The following is a 21,821-nucleotide window of genomic DNA, read 5'->3' as shown; positions in this document are numbered from 1 at the left end:
GAATGAGCACATGGTTAATTTTATGGTCAAAATAAAACACCACCCTTGTGATGGTCTCATCACTACCCCTTTCCCATTCCCGCTGGCACCACCACCATCACCATCACCATCAACCTCCCAAAGAGGATGAGAATTAATCCTCAGAAATTTAAATACCAAAATGATTTCTTATTCTTGAAATATATCAGGGCGATGCAAGCAAAACAATTTCAGTTTATTTGTTGGTTATTTCACGAAATCAATTTAAAATTGAAATTGAAATTGAAATAGAAAATTGTCTTTCAATATATTATTTTATTTTTATATTTGGAGGTCGACGAGTCGTTCTCTTTAGTTTATTTTGGCCCAGAAGGTCATGCGTGCTCCCTGATATCTGTCGGACTGTCGGGGGATATGCTTTTTATAACAATGAGTATGGGACTATGGGGGTGGGGAATATGTACCCAATGCAAATGGCTATGCGGTTATGGGTCTCTCTCTGCGCTCACACGCTCACACGCTCACATTAGCGTTGGTTCCTTTTTGGTAAGAATTATTGTAAGTTTTTTATTTCTTTGTGGAGTGCTCTGGTAAGAATTACTATTCAACTGCTATAACAGTGATGGACAAATCTGAATAAGACATTGTAGGTGGATGATGGGTGGGAGTGGGACACTCCAAATTCCTTTCCTTGCTGTCGTTAACATAGATTTTTGGCAACTTGACTGGCTTGTCTGGGCTGGGCTTGTCTTAGCATTTGCACATATCTTGGCAATTTTAGGCTTTCAGGTGTGAAACCATAGCTTTGGGATTAGAAATATAGGGGACTTCCTGGCCAGAGCTAAGAGCTTGTTGAAGTTCCAGATAATCTCAATTTTCACCAACCATAGAGAAATGGCTGGTACCTATCTATAGTACTAAAGGCATTGATGACTAGAGGTAATATGGATGCAGTAGAGATATTTGGGTATGGTTTTGCTGAGTTCCCTTAGGGAGAATGAATATCTGGATGGGTGACTGGGCAATTCAGTTACTGGCGAAAGTTTTCTTTCGCTAAGGTGAATATAGAATATCTTCAGTCATGGTGATTTGATGTTTTAATTAGACCCTTGGTATAGGAAAGGTCTCCATCAACTCCCACCCCTATTGTCAAAGGTCTGAAATATCATTTTTCAGTTCTTGTGGATTAAGAGATTCTCTCTTTATTGTGCATGAAAGATAATATCTAAAATATAGTCTGTATATGCTGACATACGGTAGCAGACATAATATATCCCAGTCACTAACAATAGGTGATGGCATTAAGGTATGATAAGGTTCTTTCATGTCATGAAAAGACTACGAAAAGAGGTCCATATCTTTTGGGGATCAAATTCCTACATCAATTTAGGTTAGACATTGTCCAACTTTGATTCTCTTGATTCCACATTCTGATTCATGCTTGTGATCAGCATCCAACTGAAGATCTTATTGGATTGAGAATATTTTGAGCATTATTATTAGGACAAAGTTTTCCTCCACTCATAGAGGATGGTTCACCTATCAACCTAAGGTTGTAGTACGTTCCAAAATACTCTCTCGATCCCCATTCCATCCCCGTTCCCACCCTCTCACGCCTCACGGTGAATGGGATCCCGTTCACCATGGATGGAGGGAAACTCGATCCTTATTATTATAGCATTGAGTCTGAATAATACCAATTCCCAAATCCAATTTTATTTATTAGAGGTGGAAATAGTGATAATAATAAAATCAAATAAATACTTCCATCTAGTTCCTAGTTAAAATTTTAACCGTAAGGAAACCTTTTTTCTCCCTTTTGTGTGTGTTGGGGGTGTGTGTGTTGGGGGGAGGGAGGGGGTTTGGTTTGGAGAGAGGATTATTTTAATTATTTTTTTAATATTATTCCTTTGTCATCTTGCATTAGGAAATCATATCTTTCCATGGGGCATGGCGGTTATTTCGCATACCCCTATGTCGGGGCATCGAGACAATACACCGCACATGTCAGGAGTGTTCTTTCTCTCTATTTTTTTAATATTAATCCCTTATCATCTAGCACTGGGAAATGATAAAAATCTGCTTTCATTTAATTAGGAAGATTTTTATTTGAAAGTGGCATCCAATGATAGGTAGTTAGAGGATCTCCTACATGTCCAACAACAGGAGTAGGACCCTTTTAATTATTATTAGGGAAAATATCATCCCCCTCCCCTCTAAGTTTGTCTAATATCAATCCAATACCTAAGTTTGGAAAAATATCTACCCTTTCCTTTATTGTATAAAGATTATATCAACCGTACCCTAACCATATAGCGGTGTTAAAAAAAACCTATGTAAAGACAAAATTACCTTTTTTAATATCTATTGAATTACAAATTTTTTAAAACTCTATATTATCCTTATAATTTTATTTCAATTTTGCCCCTTCGACCCAAAACCCATTTTGCGTCTTCTTCCCCAAAAACACTTCTGCGTTTCTTCTTCTTCTTCTGAATGAGAAGTGGCCTTGAATCTCTTCTGTTGAGCGACTAAAATCGCAATCGTTAGATGCGTTGCAGCTTGGATTAGCAGAAAAACTGTTGGAGTCTTCCATGACGATTCGGAGCTTCTGTCGAGGACGAAAAGGCAGAGCACAGTGTAAGTGATTGTTGGCAGCGCCGTTAGAATCAGGGATAGCTTGAACCAGAAATTAATTCTGAGATAATTTCTCTAGCGTTCGGGAAGGGGTATGTCAACGGACGAGTCGGAATGACTGCGAGAACGAACTCTGGAACAAACCTTCCGGACAGCGAAGCGAAAAGGATGAGCAAAAAGAGAAGATCACGACGGATACCAGCTTTCGTTGAGGACATGGAGATAGGAAGATGAATCTTAATCATTCAGCTGGGGATTGAATAGCAGAACTTGCACAAGTGAGAGAGGAATCCAAGAAGCATTCGCCATGTCTGCAAACAAAATTTTGATCCCAATAATGGAAAGATCACTCCTTTATGCTTGACTTCCTTACCTTTCTTCCTAATAAGCAGAAAGTCAAAAACGAAATTAACATTAAAGATAGATAGTACTGTTCATCTCCACCGAACCAAACCCAAATGGTGAAAATGGAAGTTTGCCATGGAGAATAATTCTGAAAACAGAATCTAGGGTTTTGATTCATTTGGATTGGTTTCAGCGAAATTAGGGCTTTTTATTTACTGATTATTGTTGAACTGTATTATTTTTCTCTTTGGTTCTAGGTGTTGGTGATGGGTTATGTTCTTTTAACTTGGAACTAAAGAGAATCTCCATAATTTATCCCGGCGATCGATCAGTTTTATGTCGCTGGAAAGGTCGTTGGTTTGATCAGTTGGAAGTTAACTTATTATATTTGGGTTTTACAGTCATTCACTCGAGAGCCTTCCGATTTTCAAAATGTAGGTCCAATTTGCTGGGAAGCTTTCCTTCTCATTTCGGTAATTTGGGTTTTGAAACATGTCTCTCCCCTTCCATGACCTCATGAGTGACAAACTGTCCTTTTTATATCGATCTGCTTGGTTATGGTGGTATCCATCTGTGGGTTTTGAACGTAGAAGAAAAGAAAAAAAGTTGAGTTAGAAAACCAGAATAAGAAAGAAGAGACCAGAGAAGAGGATCTGCCAGAGAAGAAGAAACCAGAGAAGCAGAGGAAGAAGAAGAGAATCTTGGGATTGAAGGGGTAAAATTGGAATTAAAATAATTTAAGGGTAATTTGGGGTTTTAGATAAATTAGACCTGTCCACGTCATCAATTAATAATCATTTTTAATGATTAAGGTACGATTGATATAATCTTTATAAAATAGGGAAGAGGGTAGATATTTTTTAAAACTTGGATACTGAATTGATATTAGACAAACGTAAAGGGGGGGAGAGGGATGATATTTTCCCTTATTATTATTATGCATTTGAATCACTTTATTTATTTATTACATTTGCTTTATAATATCTCTTTAGAAGTGTTTTTGGCTGATGTATGAGTTTCAAACTTCTTTCATTATCTTTCTCTGTCAATGTTATGTAAGATAAAAGCAAGTGGGTCTTAATAACTAAACCAACCACGTTGGTTTCAGTATAAAATGGTTATGTCTTTTTCCCATTATAAGAAATTGGCTAATTAATTGATGGTTCCTTGTGGTTTGATCAACATGTATATTATCTATGCTTTATTTATTTATTTATTGATAAAGTGCCCTTTGGTGTCACTAAGTGAAGACCACATTATTAGTCAAATATAAGAATTCATCCTTAGACCTTGATGGGCATTTTTATTAAAAGAATAAAAAAAAAAATTAAAGCCCATTAATGGAAGACAATAAGCACAAGCTAATGAATGAGGGAAGAAGGTCAGTTTTGTGAATTGTGATGTCATATTCTAACCATTGGATGGATGAAAGGACAAACGTTGCCTTGCATTAGAATCCTTTCTAAGTCCTTTTTATTGTGGAATCCCTAGGTTTAGATTCTTTTATCAAAAACTAAGCCGGATAGAATATTCTATTATGGGGGTGATTTATTATTAGGATATTAGGATGCAAGACTTCTTGCCTAGTATACAACAAAGTGAACAAACATACCAGCAACTCCTGGAATAGTTTGTTGGTCAATAAAAAAACTAGGCTTGTCATCCAATGGGGATTCTTTGTGATATGGTTGAAAGAGGCCTCTTATTTTTTTTGTTTTTTGGGTGACAGTCTAGTGGTCCTAATATCCACCACGTGGTACATCAGTTAGGGCTAAATTTTGTATAAAAATAGGTCTAATGGTACCCTAATTACTTATCAAATTTGAACTCAATTAGAGTTGACTATGTACCAATATATAAGTTTTGAAGATTCATTATATTTTAAAAGCATAGTAAAAATACAAGGAAAAGATTCCAATACATGGGGGTAAATGATTGAGTCTTTCTCCAAAAATTGTCATGTGACAAATCTAAATCATGTCTTTCTTATTCAACAATTGGAATTATCAAATTATCCTTCAATGTGGCATATTAGGTGATCATGGTCAGTGCATGAAAGCAACCATGGGTGGACCAACCACAAGAAACTTCACCTTTTTCTAAAGCGGGTTCTTTGGCAATAGTAATAAAATTTTCTACCACAGTTTGATTGATGCAACGGTTAAGTTGTGCTATTGCGGGTTCAAAACTTGAAAACATATGCGGCCCCTCCAGATCTTGCAGTAGCAGGAGCCTCGTGCATTAGGACACTCATGTGGTAATTTGATTGATCTAAACTTTGTGGACATATTGTTTCTTGGGAAAAAGTTGTGCACAATGCCAGCCAAAAAATGAAATTGCACCCCCCCCTCACAAATCACTATTAATGTAAGGAGGTGATATGTCATACAAACCCCTCCCCTATTGTTAGATTCCAAAGAGGGTTCTCTCATTTGTCTAAAACTGCACTCGAACACTGTAGGAAACCCTCTCCCTTGTTTCTATTACCTTTTACCTCGTATCAGGTTTCGACCACATGAGATTTCACCACATGTCAAAACAAAGGTTTGAAAAAATAGCTAAACTGTTAAATATTATTGAAAATGTCTATACCATTGAAAATTCAAGGAGAAAAATTTAATATTAAATAGACCATATGATTGAAATAAATCACTAAAGTTGACAAATGCACACTATAAAGGATACCCAATCTACCTAACTGTAAAAAGGAAATTTTAATCCTCATTTTTACCAAAAAGAAAGGTAGTAATGGTAATTTTGGTTGGTAGAGTTAAAAGAAAGAGGTGATTGAATAAAATGAATCTTGAGCAATGCATTGGATTACTGCTAAACGAAAATTAATTACTCTCCTTAATGTATTTATTGTAAAGTTCTGAGGTATTGGTCTTCTTAGACCTTGCAAAGATAATGGTTAGCTAATTGTGGAAAATGTCAGTAATTTGCAGTGTGGGAGACCTGAGGAAAATATCATGAAGAATTTTTTTTTTGGTGTAGATCCAATGGCTGCGCTGCATTTAAGGAGTCAATAAGCATCGAAATATGTATTTAAAAGGATGAAGAAATAGTTCATGAGGTGTTTATAGACGATATTTGGTTACAGATTTACAATAGTAAAACTACTATCTTACTAAGATGTATAAGAAAGGGTTTGACTGAAACAAATGGAAGCCTTTCAGCGATTAAACCTAACGGTCTCGCTGCCCATATCCTTTTTGGTAAAATCACAAGAGAAGAGGACATGCCAAATTGATTCCGGGTGTCTATTGCAGAAAGGGCAATTCGTATTCAGAGTAATCCATTTAGCTAGGATTTCTTTGACAGGTATCCCATTATGAAAACCCTTGAAAGAAAAATTTTGAATTTGGGGTGAATACCCAATTTCCAAAGAAAATTCCACCATTGAGATGACAAGGGCGGGATTGGGAATTCCAGAAGTGCTGGGTGGATTATTTTTTATTATGAAGAGATACCTGACAACCAATTTGGTTGTAAACTGGCTAGACTGGGAAAAGTGGCACCACCATTGACCAGGGCATTGAGAAATAGGGATATTGATGGTTTTAGAGACGAGAACTGGAGAAACTAATGTAGAGAGAAGAATTAGGCTGTGTTTGGTATGCTTTCTTAGAATGCATTCTAAGTCGATTTCGTATTCTTGGATGATAAAAACAATTATTTTTATCATCCGAGAATACGAAATCGACCTAGAATGCATACCAAACGCTGCTTTAAATTCCAAGAATAAGAATTAATAGTGATTTGAGTATCCATGAGGGAAGACAATAATATCTGTGGAGCCCAAGGATAAGACCAAAACAAAAAAAGGAATCGACAGAAGTAGATACCTTAGAATGGTGACCCCATGTAGTCCCTACGATTGCCCGTACCAATCTCTTCCATGGACACCATTTGATTCCTCAGGCCTCAAGCACATACTAGTGGGTGGAGAGTTTTGCAGTTCCATCATATTCTCGACTTCATTATTCTGACAGATTACATTATTCCACCATTTGGTTGCAAGGGAAATTAAAGGAAAGTAAAAAATTTCAAACCTTAAAGAGAATATTTTTCTCTTCATTACCCCAAGGCCATATCATTAAAATTCCAAATTATTCTATATTTAGTTATTAAATTTATGGACAAGAGATTTCTATTTGGTTGCATGGTCTTTACGCAAGCATATGGGGCAATAGGTGTGCACGCCTAGGTATCTACCCAAAGGGCAGAAGCCTTATCAAATTACAATGCCCTGTGAGAGGGGACACAGCCGTACACACAAGCATGGTCTACACCAGCAATGTTTAAATTCTCTATAACCTGCATGGAATCAACTATTCCTTTTCATTTGTTATTGATTGTTACAAAAGAGGGAAAAGGAGGAAAAGCCACCACTCTACATACCTCTCCCCTGAATAAATCAAGCAAAACTTCTTTTAAATGTTTCAGTTCTTCTACATTCTCAAAACCTTCTCCAAGAAAAGCAAATTAAGAAAGGTTTTGACCCTACACGTGGAGCCCATTTTTTTGTCATATGAGAACGACTCCATGGTTTTGAAATTTTCCACTCCAACCTCCACAAGATCATAAATGTGGTGATCATAAGTCCTCCCTATAACTAGATTGTTCGGCCTTTTCTTTGAGTGAGAAACTGAGAACCAAACTGCAACAAAATCCACAATAATACTGTTAAAAGACTCTTTAGTGGGTAGTTTGACTAACAAAAGAACTAGGGATGTAATTCCAAACCAGAATCTTGCCCAAGGGCAGAGATAAGCTGGACTCAACACACAGCTCAGCTCAACCTGACCGTCATTTACAGATCATAGTTATCAAGGCGGGAAAGCAACCATAGCATTTTAGAGGGGTAAAATTCAAGGCGACACCGCCATGGCGGCAAGGCATCCGCCATGGCGCCCAAGGCGTCCAAGGCAACCAAGGAGCCTAGACGCTATGGCGACGCCTTGATAACTATGATACAATGATATACAGAATTTTTTTTTTTTGCTAGTGAACCACCCATCCAAACTATGAAGGAGGCTCCTCATTTGAGCCACATAAAAAGGTAATTCTATTAAATTTTTTTGGGCAAATTTCACGGACACCTCAAACTTTGAAAAAATATCAAAGACTGCCCTTATTTTATGATTATATTTCAACTTAGTCCACTCTGTTAGGCTTTTGCAGTTAAGTTGCTGTTAGTTTTTTGATGATGGCCAAATTACCCTTAAGAAGGGAGAAACTTATCATAATACCCTTAAGGGTAAAACCCCAAATTTACCCAAAAACAAACACCACATCGTGCTGAAGGAGGAAGACACAAGAATAGGTACATCCAAGAATTAAAAGCCTTTGATAGAAGAAACATGTTTGTCCTGTATATTAATTAACCCCGACCAAATTTGATAACATTCACCTGATCTACCAATATTCCCATTTCCTACCCAGCATATGGAAGGGGATCAAAACCAAGCAGCAATATGGATTAATTTTTACTCAGTGCACAACACATCCAGAAAAGAAGTACAATCAATGTCCAGGAGAGAGATTTTTCCCAGGTATAAATGATTTGTGTGATCAAAACAGAGTGGGGAGGCACTTCCGGTATAGACTCTCATGAATGGCTTCCATTCTAGGAATCCACTTCTCTTCATTCAATGGATTGACATTAAGACGGTTTTGCAGTAACTGGATCCGATAAATGCTAACATCTGTTCGATCTATTGTAGAATAAAGGTGGGGGGGGGGGGGGGAAAGAAATTGAGAAAAATAAAAACGTCATATTGTCTCTCTTTCTATGCTCATCTGTTATGTATTTGTATTTCTCAGATCTTCGCTCTCTCTGTGTCGCTGGAGGAAATCTATCTTCAAAAGGTAGGGCTTTCATGTTTCAATTAATTTGTTGTTATTGAGAGAAAGACCACTATACACGATACACTTGGCTTTCTTTATTATCACATGTGATATGAATCAAGACACCTATGGTAACCCAATCGGTTGGGCATCCATTATGGTCACACAATATTCCATTCAATATTCTTGTATCACTCAATATTAGTTTACCATGTTTAGACTTGATTGTATATTGTTTATATATATCCCCTTTGGGATTATCAATAAAATATGGATTCACATTCACACTAATATGGTATCAGGAGCCACAAGAGCTCAAACGAGCAAGCTTTAATTTTTTTCCTTTTTTTCTTTTGGTCCTCCTCTTCTCCTTTGCTATGGCCGAAGGTAATAGCTCCTCTGTCGATGGCAGCAACCTTGTTACAACCCAAGACACGCCCAACCCTCTTCCTCTCTCTACTTCCATCTCCCCTCCCTCTTTAAATCATGCTCATCACTATATCTCCTTGAAACTCACCTCTAAAAATTTCATTTTCTGGCAAACCCAAGTTGAACTATTCTTGGACGGACAAAACCTATTTGGACACATTGATGGATCCACTCCATGCCCCACTGATCCTACTGAGGCTGCTGCATGGCATCGTCAGGATTCTCTCATCTGTAGTATGCTTGTTTCCTCTTTATTTGAAGAAGTGTTTCCGCTGGTTGTTGGTAAACGCACCAGTCGAGATATCTGGGACAAACTGAAGACTGCGTTTTCCTCCCCATCTGAGAGCCAACTAATGGCATTGAACATGGCCCTCACAGATCTAGAACAAAAGTCAGATGAATCAGTGTCCCTGTTCTTACAACGAGCCAAGTCTATTGTAGATGAACTCTCTGTTGCGGGGTTTCTCTGCGTCTTGGAGCCTTCAATCTTCATGTGTTTCGTGGATTGAAGCATGAGCTCAAATCCATGGTGTCCTCACTGCTTACAAGGATCAATCCAATCGGTTATGATGATTTACATTCTATGTTATTGAGCCATGAATTTCTCCATAGCATATCCTTGAAGAAGCTTACAATCACCGAGGCTGCTGCTCCTGCAACTACTATGACTACGAACACTGTGCAACGATCCACTTCCTCCACTTCCTCCGGCTCCTCTCCACCAAGCAGTGGTGGTCGTGGAGGTTGTGGTACTGGTTGTGGCCGTGGCCCTCCTACAGGGTATGGCCGGTTTTGGTGCTTGATCTGTTGGCGCACCAATCACTCAATAGACAGGTGCTTTTATCGCCCACAGACTGCCTTTCTAATGCTTCACCCTAGCCGTTTGCCAACCCAGCCCCAACAGCCCACCACACCTACCCAAACCCGACAGCCCATTTTCCCTCTTATCCTCATCTTAACCCTCCCCTCTTACCCACCCCTCACCCTTCTACAGCTTTACCATGGTACCCTGACACCGGTGCATCTCACCATGTCACTCCAAATCTTCAGGCCCTTTCTCAGAACGATGAATACACTGGTACGGATCAATTGCATGTGGGTAATGGTAAGGGTTTACAGATTTCTCACATTGGTTCTTCTTCCCTTCCCTCCTTGTCATCTCGTGCTTTCTACTTACATAATATTTTGCATGTCTCTTCCCTCTCCAAATCTTTGTTATCTGTTTAGAAATTTTCTCAAGATAATAATGTTTTCTTTGAGTTTCACCCTTCTTACTTTCTTGGGAAGGAACAGGTAACCAAGGAAACCTTGCTCTCCGGGCCGAGTAAGGGTGGCCTTTATCAACTCCATCCCTCTGTTTCTCCTTCTGCGCATTCAGCTGTTCGTGGTTCGCTTGTTCTTTGGCATAACCGTCTTGGGCACCCACATCAACAACTTCTTAAAAATATGCTTCGCACTAATAATTTAAGTTCTCATAATTCTAGTTTAAATTCTTTGTGTAAGGCTTGCCAGCTTGGCAAAGCCAGGCGCCTTTCTCTTCCTTTATCTAGTAGCAAAAGTACATTCCCATTGGATTTAATTTTTATTGATGTCTGGGGACCTTCGCCCACCCCGCCTATTTCTAATCACCGTTACTATGTGATATTTGTGGATGATAATACCAAGTGCATATGGTTTTATCTGTTAATCGGCAAATCAGACGTGTTTGTTATTTTTCCTCAATTTCAAGCCATGGTAGAACGGTTATTTGGAAGGAAAATAAAAGCCCTACAGTCTGACTGGGGTGGGGAGTTTCAGTCTCTCCCCATCTACTTTTCACAACTTGGAATCATCTACCGTCTCTCTACGCCCACATACACATGAACAGCAGGGTTAGGTTGAGAGACGGCATTGACATATTGTTGAGATCGGTCTCACCCTGCTTGCTCATGGGCCTGTGCCTCAGAAATATTGGCATTTTATCTTCGAAACTGCCATTTTCCTAATTAATAGAATGCCCTCCTCTGTCTCACTTGGCATTTCCCCATTCCAGTTGGTGTTTCACAAGTCACCGGATTATGGATTTTTTAAAGTTTTTGGGTGTTTGTGCTTTCCGTATTTACGGCCATATAACCTTCATAAGATGGATTACCGGTCCAGTGCTTGTGTTTTCCTTGGTTACAGCCCTTCCCATTCGGGCTACAAATGTCTTGACTTGCAAAATCAAAAAATAATAATTGTGCGTCATGTTTGTTTCGTTGAATACTCTTTTCCCTTTTCGGGTATGCCGTCTACATCCGCCATTCCATCTCCAACCAGCCCAACTGTTCCTTGGGCTTCATCGTCTTTAACTCCACCATCTATGCCATTGCCACAGCCACATGCACCGTTGCCATCACCACTGCCCCTATCTCCTATGGGCACACCCACTATGCCCTCTCCTATGCACACACCCGTAGCCACCCACCATACCAATTCCATTCAGCCCTCTACGGGTTTCCCTAGTTGAAGCCCTGATCCACCCACATCACCACCATCTCCTCCATTGAAGACTCGACCTATCCATGAACTTTACCAATCTCCACCTACACCGCCTATACATGCACCATCACAACTACCGAACCCACCACCAACACCTTCCTTATATCCTATGCGGCTTCAGTCACACCACAACCAGCCCCAGACACATGTTTCTAATGCAGTTATTACTGAGCCATCCTCTTTTTCGCAAGCTAATAAGGTTCTAGAATGGCGGGCAGCAACGGCGGAAGAATTCAATGCACTATTGAGAAACGACACATGGTCTCTTGTGACCCGCACTGCCGCAATGAACCTCATTGGAAATAAATGGGTTTATAGAATCAAACGAAAGGCTGATGGCTCCCTTGAGTGCTACAAAGCACGTTTGGTGGCCAAGGGATTCCACCAATAGCATGGTTTGGACTATAGTGAGACGTTCAGTCCGGTCGTGAAGCCTATAACCATTAGATGTGTACTGTCCATTGCAGTGTCTCACAATTGGCCAATTAGGCAGCTGGATGTCCAGAACGCTTTTCTTCATGGTTCATTCGATGAGGAAGTGTTCATGTCTCAACCACAGGGTTTCATTGATCCATCCTACCCAGACCATGTTTGCCGGCTCCATCGATCTCTATATGGCCTCAAACAAGCACCACGTGCTTGGTTTCATAGACTGTCAGTGTTTTTTTATTGGTTTGGGTTTTATTGGCTCAAGGACTGACACATCACTCTTCATTCGCCGATCGAGGGGCCATATTTGCTACATACTCATATATGTAGATGACATAATTGTCACGGGCAGCGATCCCTCTATGATACATTCTCTGTTACAATGCCTATCCAGTGAGTTTTCAATCAAGGATCTGGGTGATCTCCATTTCTTCCTAGGCATAGAGGTCAACAGGCATCCCAAGGGGATCTTGGTGTCCCAAGCACGCTACATTTCTAATTTATTGCAACGCACGGGAATGATCGAATGCAAGCCGGTGAAAACTTCAATGGCTACCACTACAAGATTCAGTGACTCAGGGGGTGCACCAATGACCGATCCAACAAAGTATCGTTCAATTGTGGGTGCATTACAGTATGTTACTTTGACACGACCGGATGTCTCATTTGCAGTGAATCGTGCTTGTCAGTTCATGCATTCACCAACAGAGGAGCATTGGCAGCTAACCCAGAGAATAATCCGTTATTTGAAAAGTACCCAATTAGCTGGTCTTTTAATTGAACGGTCTCCTTTAAGTTCTCTTCAGGCTTTCACAGATGCAGATTGGGCTGGTGATGGGTCTGACCGAAAATCCACTGGCGGTTTTGCTATCTTTCTTGGCCCAAATCTTATATCTTGGGTCTCCCGAAAGCAGTGAACTATGGCCCGATCCTCTACTGAGGCCGAGCACAAGGCACTTGCGGATGCGTCCGCAGAGCTCGTTTAGGTTGAATCACTTCTCTTGGAGCTTGGCCATCCACTGTCTAGCCCACCGATTCTATGGTGTGATAACCTTGGGGCTACATACTTGTCGGCCAACCCGGTGTTCCATGCTCGTACGAAACATGTGGAGGTGGATTTTCACTTTGTCCAGGATCGGGTGGCTAAGAAGCAACTTCAGGTCCAATTCATTTTTTCCCACGATCAACTGGCTGACACATTAACCAAACCATTGGCACACTCCAGATTTGAGACATTAAGGGACAAGCTGAAGATTCGGTTACCCGATTCTCCACCTTGAGGGGGTGTATTGAGAGAAAGACCACTATACACGATACACTTGCCTTTCTCGGTTTATTATCACATGTGATATGAATCAAGACACCTATGGTAACCCAATCAGTTGGGCATCCATTATGGTCACACAATATTCTTGTATCATTCAATATTAGTTTACCATGTTTAGACTTGATTGTATATTGTGTATATATATCCCCTTTGGGATTATCAATAAAATATGGAATCACATTCACACTAATAGTTGTTTGTTGTATTAAGGAAGGGAAAACGGTGAGCTTCAGAGGTACGTTCGTTTCATCCTTTGATCTCGGTTGCCCTAGAAGTTGGGATCTGTTCGTTGTTCGGAATATTTGATCCTTCTCTGCTTTTCTTCGTTCTCGGATTGATCGTAACGACTATTGCATTTCATTTCTTCATTATTGATAAATTGGGTTGAACAATCCGTTCAGAAATATTATTATCACCCATCATCTTGATCTCCTTCTCTGTTGGGGAGTGCACTTCTTCCAAACCAGTTGCATCGGAAACTTTCAGATCCTTGGTGTAATGCCTAAATGGCCTCACAGTTAGTTGACTTATGCTAATTTTTAGGGAAAATTATTAAGAAGGTAAAATCGACAGTTTAATTTTGGGTGTTAACCCTGCTTAACGTCAGGGGAAGGTTGCCATTTTAATCAAGTTTGGCAAATCCGTAACATTTTGAATACTTAAATGAGGTGTCCGTGAAATACACCCTTTTTCTTTTTAAAAAAAAAAGAAGCTTTGACACACTGGTGCTCTGCTTTTTATCAACCTACCCACACCATCCCCTAATGCAAGACAGATCTACAATAGCCCACTAGACCTAATCTTACAACAGGATTTCAGTATGACAGTCCAATGACCCAAAAAGTCTACAAAAGTCAACCTTCTCAGATGAAGGTCAAACCTCAACAATTAATCAGAAATAAGTAGAATAAATTTCCTTCAGAATATAAGAGTGATCCAACGGTCAGATTAAAAGTAATTAAAGAAAATTCAAATCTGAGATCAAATTCCAGCATATAGGAGATTTAAAGTTAAACATCAGAAGGTAAGATCAGGGTAAAACACAGCTTGAGTTTCCCTCTTGGATGACTCGAATAATCCCCAAAATATTACACTGAATTAATGGTTGGATTGAGAGAAATTAAATATACTTTAGATCTGGAACGAAACAGAGCAGAATTAGGAGATTTTTTAATATCAGCATATCAAAGTCTCAGATCCACCTCAAAACCTGGTCGAGTGTCAGTGGTAGGGCATCCTTTAATACCCCAATGTATGAACTAGATCTGATGGTCAGATCTGATTTAGATGTGAAATGAAATCAGACTTAAACAAGCTCTAAAACAGAGCACCCACAAGGTACTATCAAGCTCTCTCAGAGATGAATAAAAAAGAATAGAATGATAGGAATAATGGCAGATTGATGAGGGATAGATTAACTGATTAACATAAATCAAAGAGAAAATCACTCTGAATTATAGACTTTACCCTGTACAACTCAAGAACTAATTGTGTATGTCGCTAAGCAAACAAACATGCTAATAAACACTCCCACAATTTGTGATAAGTTCATTCATACTTTCGTAAGAGACCAAAAAGTTAGGATATACTTCTCTTTATTCTCACTTGATTCCCTATCTTTTTTGCTGAAAGTGGAAAATTCGCCCAAAAATAGTGTTTTGCTTCATCTGTTATGTGCTCTCTGTTGTTACTTAAAAAGCATTTCAAGCATATATTTGCAGGTCATTGAAATTAATGGAAGAAAGAACCATTAAACATGTTTTGAAATTATTGTTGTGGTCACAACCTAGAATTCAACAAGTACTAGAAGCATACTCTAGTTTGATACCAAAAATGCCTCTTTTTATCCATTGAAGTACACAACATCCTTAATAATAAACAGTAATCAAATACCATTACAGCACAAGAACACTGGGATGAAAGAAGAGAAGTGTGAGCTTAAGCTTAAATGTCTACTTACAATAAAAAGACTGCAGTCGGTTTTGAGAGAAAAGAACTCTAAAGAGGTTTCTCCACCACTTTCAAAGGGCCTAATGCTATCGTTCTTCCGGGAGTATTTTATGGCACAGTCCTTCTTTAGATGATAAATTTCAGTCAACACATGATTCAATACATTGCTTGTCTTGGTACCATGAAGAATCAAGGTCTTCTTCAAATTCTCCACCTACACCATCAAACCATCAAAGATCAATTAGAAACTTGAATAGCCAAATAATGGATGGTTCAGTCATCGTGGCTGGCCAAAGGTCACACTGGAATTGCATTGGAGGAATTAAGTTAAAAAGATTAGAATAAACAAAAATTAAATCCCAAACAGAACTAACAAATTTGGGGGCACGTTTATCAAGAGCTCGTTTAGCTTTCTTTGGTTTTTGGAGTCTTCATTGTCAGCATGATTGGTTACCACCAGAAACATACAGCAACATATTTTTTTTTTGGGTAGAAACATACAGCAACATTGGTGAAAAGCAAACCCAAGATCAATAATTATATATCTCACACACAGAAGTCTACTCTATATGGTCGAATGAAACCATCAGTGCTATCTTTCGAAAGAAAGAGAGGGATCACGATGATCGTTACAGAGATTGTGCGCAGGAGAAAGGGAAAATATTTCATTTAAAGCTCCGAAGAAAGGATTCAATAAAAGATACGAGGAAATAAGGGCTAAGAGTACCGAGAGAGAGAGAGAGAGAGAGAGAGAGAGAGAGAGAGAGAGAGAGGTTACCAGATATGTCGTTTGAAGCTTCAGAATGCCACTTTTCCTCACCAACTTTGACCGATACATGACTCGATACATAAAAAACGATTTTACCTGACTGATTTATACCGATCCGATTCCAATCCAGAAAGATTTTGGCAATGACTGTGTTGCGTATGAAAACCTCCGGTAGTTGGTTCGCCCGTGGATGAACCTGCAAAAACCAAGCAATGAGCGCAGGAGGGCCGGTGTGGCTCCGGCCTAGGACTCTCCGATGCTCAAGTCAGGTCTTCAACGCGACAGCGTAACTGCGTAGTAAAAAGCAAGATGTCGAATAGAGCTCCATACCTGGGTATTTATAGAGTAAGGAGGAGATGAGACGGCTGGGAGAGTCCTAGTATGGTAGGAGTCCTTCTTTCGGAAGGTTCTCTCGCGTAGAGCGGAGTGGAGAGTTATTTTCGGGGTCGGACTCTTATTAAGGTAAGAGTCCATGTAGAGTGTGCTTCCGTGTTGCGTTGGGATCGTGGCTCGGTCCTTATCCCGTGATTCTCGGGATGTGCTGACGTGGCCCGGAGATCCCCGGTGGGGTGCTATGAGAGCCTCCATGGAGGAGGGCTCGGCCTACGAGGTCGGCCCGTGGGGTTGGCAATGGAGGTCGGCCCGGGAGGAGGTCGATCTCGGCCATGAGGTCGGCTAGGAGTCTATGGCTGACCCGTATAATCTCGGCCTCCGCTACCGGCCAGCTCGCTCAAACCAGGCTTTGTCAGGTGACTTATCGGATATGGGGTCGGCCCAATTTCCTGCTTGGCCCAACTCGGTTCTCGGACTGAGGTCGGATCGGCCACGTGGCAGCCTCTGATAGGTGGAGTGTTTTATGCCTCATCAGACTGATACCAAGTCTGATACCTGGATTTTGAACCTTGACCACCACAGAACCGTTTGTGTTGGGAAACCAAGGCAGGGAGGGAGAGAGGGATGGGGAGGAGTGAGACAGGAGAGAGAGAGAATGGGTTAGATTAAAATTGGGGTTGGGGTATGGTTGGGTTCTCTCATGTCCGTTGGATTAAAAAGTGACAGATATCATGAAGAGGATAATTGACACTTGGGGTTTATCTATGGACACTTGGTGGCGATGACGGAGATATCGATGGTAGGTGTGATTCTGTATGGACTTTCTAGACCTACCACCGGAAAAACTTAATGTCAAACAGTGTCCGTCAATCTGATCTTATGGAGGGATATCAACGAGGAGCTGAAGAACCGAATGAAATGGTGGTGATGATACATTCCATCAAGGCATCAAGAGTTACATGTAAAATCAAAACCAGCCATTAACGGTAACTTGTAGACAAAAAGTCGTATTGGAACGCTGCAGAGACCACCTTCAGAGCATCAACTCCATTGAAGTCCCTTGATACCACTACCTTCCACATGGGGATGGAACGATGGAAATGGAGGTGGAGATGGAAATGGATATGGGAGAATCCTTTCTACAGAGGCTTCTGCACAATCCCCAACTCAAGCATCTCCCAACCCGGCTCTGTTCAGGTTCAACATGTCTACACTCTCTGTGCCCGAGGTCAACTCCAGGAGGCGCTCACCCTTTTCTATGCCATTAACATACCCCATTCACAAGCCTACGCCACCCTCCTCCAAGGCTGTGCCCGGCACCGCTGCCTCGACCAAGGCCGAGCCCTCCACCACCATATGCTCGCCCACAACCACGAACCTGACCTCTTTGTGACCAATCATCTTATCAACTTTTACGCTAAGTGTGGCTGCTTGGATGTCGCTCGTCAACTGTTCGACCAAATGCCCCATAGAAACCTGGTTTCTTGGACTGCTCTTATCACTGGTTACAGCCAGCATGACCGACCCGAGGATTGCTTTCAACTCTTCTCCTACATGCTTGCCCACCACCGTCCCACTGAATTCGCCTTTGCAAGTGTTCTTGGCTCTTGTGATTGCATTCGAGGCCGGCAGGTACATGCCCTCGTCTTAAAGACCTCATTTGATGCTTATGTTTACGTTGCAAACGCTCTTATTACAATGTACTCGAAGAGCTTATACTCTGATGACGCTTGGGTCATCTTTCAAACCATGTCAACACGTAGTCTTATCACTTGGAATTCGATGCTCGCAGGGTTCCAGCTTTGTGGTCATGGGGCCCAATCGCTGGACCTCTTCTCTCGAATGCACTGTGATGGTATTGGATTTGATAGGGCGACATTTTTAAGCGTTATTTCTTCTTTGTGTTCAGAGGGTAACGATGTTGTTTTGGGCCTTGAGCATTGTTACCAATTGCACTGTCTGGCTTCCAAGACTGGGTTTGTATCTCAGGTTGAGGTTGCCACGGCCTTAATGATTGCCTATTCGAAGCTTGGAGGGGATGCCAGCGAGTGTTATAGGCTCTTCACTGAGACAAGTGATTGTCAAGATGTTGTTTCATGGACTGGGATTATAACATCTTGTGCAGAACAGAAGCCGGAACAAGCACTTCTACTCTTCAGTCAGCTGCGGTGGGAAGGCTTAAATCCGGATTGCTATACTTTCTCAGCTGTCATCAAAGCATGTGCATGCCTCGCTACTGAGCAACTTGGGTCAGCTGTCCATGCTCAAGTCGTCAAGGCTGGGTTCGAGGAAGATACTGTGCTTGCTAATGCCCTTATACATGCCTATGCACGGTGCGGCTCCATCTGCTGGTCAGAGCAAGTTTTCAACCGTATAGAGTTTCCCGACACTGTGTCTTGGAACTCAATTTTCAAAGCTTATGCTTTGCATGGGAAAGCGGTGGAGGCATTACAACTCTTTGAGCAAATGAATGTCCAGCCTGATGCTGCCACCTTTGTTGCTCTCCTCACAGCTTGTAGCCATGCTGGACTCGTAGATGAAGGAACTAAAATCTTTGACATGATGGTTCAGAATTATAGAATTTACCCTCAACGTGACCACTTTGCATGCATGGTTGATATTCTAGGGCGAGCTGGGCACCTTCTTGAGGCTGAGGCTCTGATTTACAGAATGCCAATGGAGCCTGATTCTGTGATCTGGAGTGCTCTGCTTGGTGCATGCAGGAAACACCGAGAACCCAAGATGGCTGAGCTGGCAGGGAGGAAGCTGATGGAGTTGGACCCGAAAAATTCACTAGGCTATGTATTGATGTCAAATATATATTCTTCCGAGGGTTGCTTTCATAATGCAGCTTTTATTAGAAAAGAGATGAAAGGGTGTAGAGTGAGAAAGGAACCTGGCTTGAGCTGGATTGAAATTGAGAATCAGGTACACGAGTTTGCCTGTGGAGGACAACGCCATCCACAGCGAGAGGCCATATGTGCCGAGCTTGAAGTGTTGGTTGGACAGTTAAAGGAGATGGGTTATGTGCCAGAGACAAACTCGGCCTTGCATGATATAGGGGAGGAGCACAAGGAGGAGCTGTTGTTTTGTCACAGTGAGAAGTTGGCTTTGGCATTTGTGGTGATGAATTCTGGCCGAAGTGATTGGAAGACCATAAGGATTATGAAGAACATTAGGATTTGTCTCGACTGTCATAACTTCATGAAATTAGCATCAGATCTTCTTCAAAGGGAGATTCTGGTGAGAGATTCAAACCGTTTCCACCATTTTAGAGATGGTTTGTGCTCTTGCAGTGACTATTGGTGACCAACCAACATCATCCAACAGCAGTATGTCTTCATTTTGTTCGCTGTGCTTTACATTTTTTCAGATGTAGTGGTGCACATAGAAGAGGAATAGCCTAATCTCCCCACTTCAACTATCAATTAGGTTGCATTTTATGGAGATCTAGCAAACTTGAGAGATTTTCTTGCAATGAAGTAATCTGATTTTATTTCCCCCAAGGTTTTCAGTCCTCAGTTACCACGGTCAACATGATTTGAAAACTGGTTTGAAAGTTATATGGCAGAGGTCAGGCAGATAGTCAATCTGCAAAGGCAATCATCCGTAGTTGGTTGGATCCCTTTGAATTGTGGTGGAACTCCTGACGGTAATCTGAGCCATGGCAACTCATCCCTATCCTAGTCTGCTGTTTATCTTTATCTACCCTTCAGTTTTCTTTCATGTTCATGGATTTTAGGTTTGTTCCACTAATTTTTTTTTCCAACGTCTTTATGATTTGTAAGTCTTTGGACTTAATTTATCTGTTTGGCTTCTGTCAGATTATTTCACACAGTGCTTTTCAATCTTTTCACTTTGCCTTATCTCTTCCGTTCTGTATTTTGAAGAAGGTTCTTGTGTTGCATCTATTTTTCTCCAGAAGACCACGGATTTATTTGTTTTCTATTCTTCCGTTTATGATTTTCCTCTGTAAAGAAAGAACGTGGGTTCCTACTTTATTTTCTAATCTCAGAATCATGAGCTGCTGTTTCTATTTAGCTCTTGCTTGATTTTCTTTCGTGTTTTTGGTTTTTAGGTTTGTGTAATTGACTTATTTTTATTATAGATATAAGATTTTTAAGTCCTTGGAACTTATTTTCTATGTTTGGCTTCAGTCAGATCATATCTGTGTTAGGTAAGACGATGTACTTTTCAATCCCTTTTTTTTTAAGTTTTGTTTTCTCTCATCAACCCTGTATTGAGATAAAATGATGCTTATGCTTTCTGCATTTCTTGAGATTAATGTATCCTTAATATCTTGTTCTTTAGTGAAGCCCATTTTGGTAAGTTGTGAGGTGCATGATATGCTTATAGGGGTTTGCTGTAGATGTTTAGCATGCTTTTCTGCTGTAGATAAAATCCTTTTTTTTTTTTAAAAAAAATTTGTTTTCTCTCATCAACCCTGTATTCAGATAAAATGATGCTTACTCTTTCTGCATTTCTTGATACTAATGTATCCTTAATATCTTGTTCTTTAGTGAAGCCCATTTTGGTAAGTTTTGAGGTACATGTTATGCTTATAGGGGTTTTCTGCAGATGTTTAGCATGCTTTTCTGTGTTTTCTTTTCATTATTACTTATGTTAATACTTTATTAATGTTATATGCATATTTCAATCTTGGATTCACTAACATACTTCTTGCATTCATGCATGATTTTTTTTTTGGTTGTCACTGGTTTGTTGCCCAGGTTCTAAATTTCTGTCTTTTTTTCCTTGGGGTTTTTATCTCTTTGTTTTTTCTGCCACTTTTTCTTTACCATTTTCATCAGCTCTTCCCCCCCCCCCCAATCTTTGACGGATTAAATAATTATATAGTTGTTTCTTGGTATTGAATAGTGTTTTTTAAAATTAAAAAAAAAAAAAAACTTATGTATGCTATCCATTTGTTGTTTTTGATATTTGTTTGTTACTTGTTTTTTCTTCCATTTTTTCCCCCTTGTTAGGAGAGGTTGCATGTTCAGTACCAACCTGATTGTATGTGCATCATCTGTTGAAGATATAGTAAGAATGGCTTTTGACATAAGAATCTTCATCCATTAAGTTCCCGAGCTGTATGGTTTGTTCTTTTCTTTCCTGCATGTCTCTCTTCTATTTCCTCATGTTCTGCTTCTTCTGATCAGATGTGTTCCTGTATTCATGTTTACCTTTTTCTTTTGTTTTGGCCTCGTTTTGTCCTTGCTTCGTTAGGAGTTCTTATGTCAATTCCATATG

General features: G+C 40.3%; 1 protein-coding gene and 1 pseudogene across 1 annotated transcript; one reads left to right on the top strand and one right to left on the bottom strand.

The window, feature by feature from the left end:
• Window positions 1-7,200: 7,200 nt before the first annotated feature.
• On the bottom strand, window positions 7,201-15,975 carry LOC122648758 (annotated as a pseudogene).
• A 1,649-nt stretch (window positions 15,976-17,624) lies between these two features.
• Window positions 17,625-20,111, top strand: LOC122670943 (pentatricopeptide repeat-containing protein At1g71420). The gene has a single exon (XM_043867994.1). The coding sequence runs from the start codon at window positions 17,649-17,651 to the stop codon at window positions 19,875-19,877; it is 2,229 nt and encodes a 742-aa protein (XP_043723929.1). The 5' UTR covers window positions 17,625-17,648; the 3' UTR covers window positions 19,878-20,111.
• Window positions 20,112-21,821: the final 1,710 nt, after the last annotated feature.

Source organism: Telopea speciosissima, chromosome 1 (assembly GCF_018873765.1).
Source record: "Telopea speciosissima isolate NSW1024214 ecotype Mountain lineage chromosome 1, Tspe_v1, whole genome shotgun sequence".
Lineage (NCBI taxonomy): Eukaryota > Viridiplantae > Streptophyta > Magnoliopsida > Proteales > Proteaceae > Telopea > Telopea speciosissima.
Note: the sequence above shows the minus strand (reverse complement) of the source record. Positions and strands in the feature narration are given on the sequence as shown.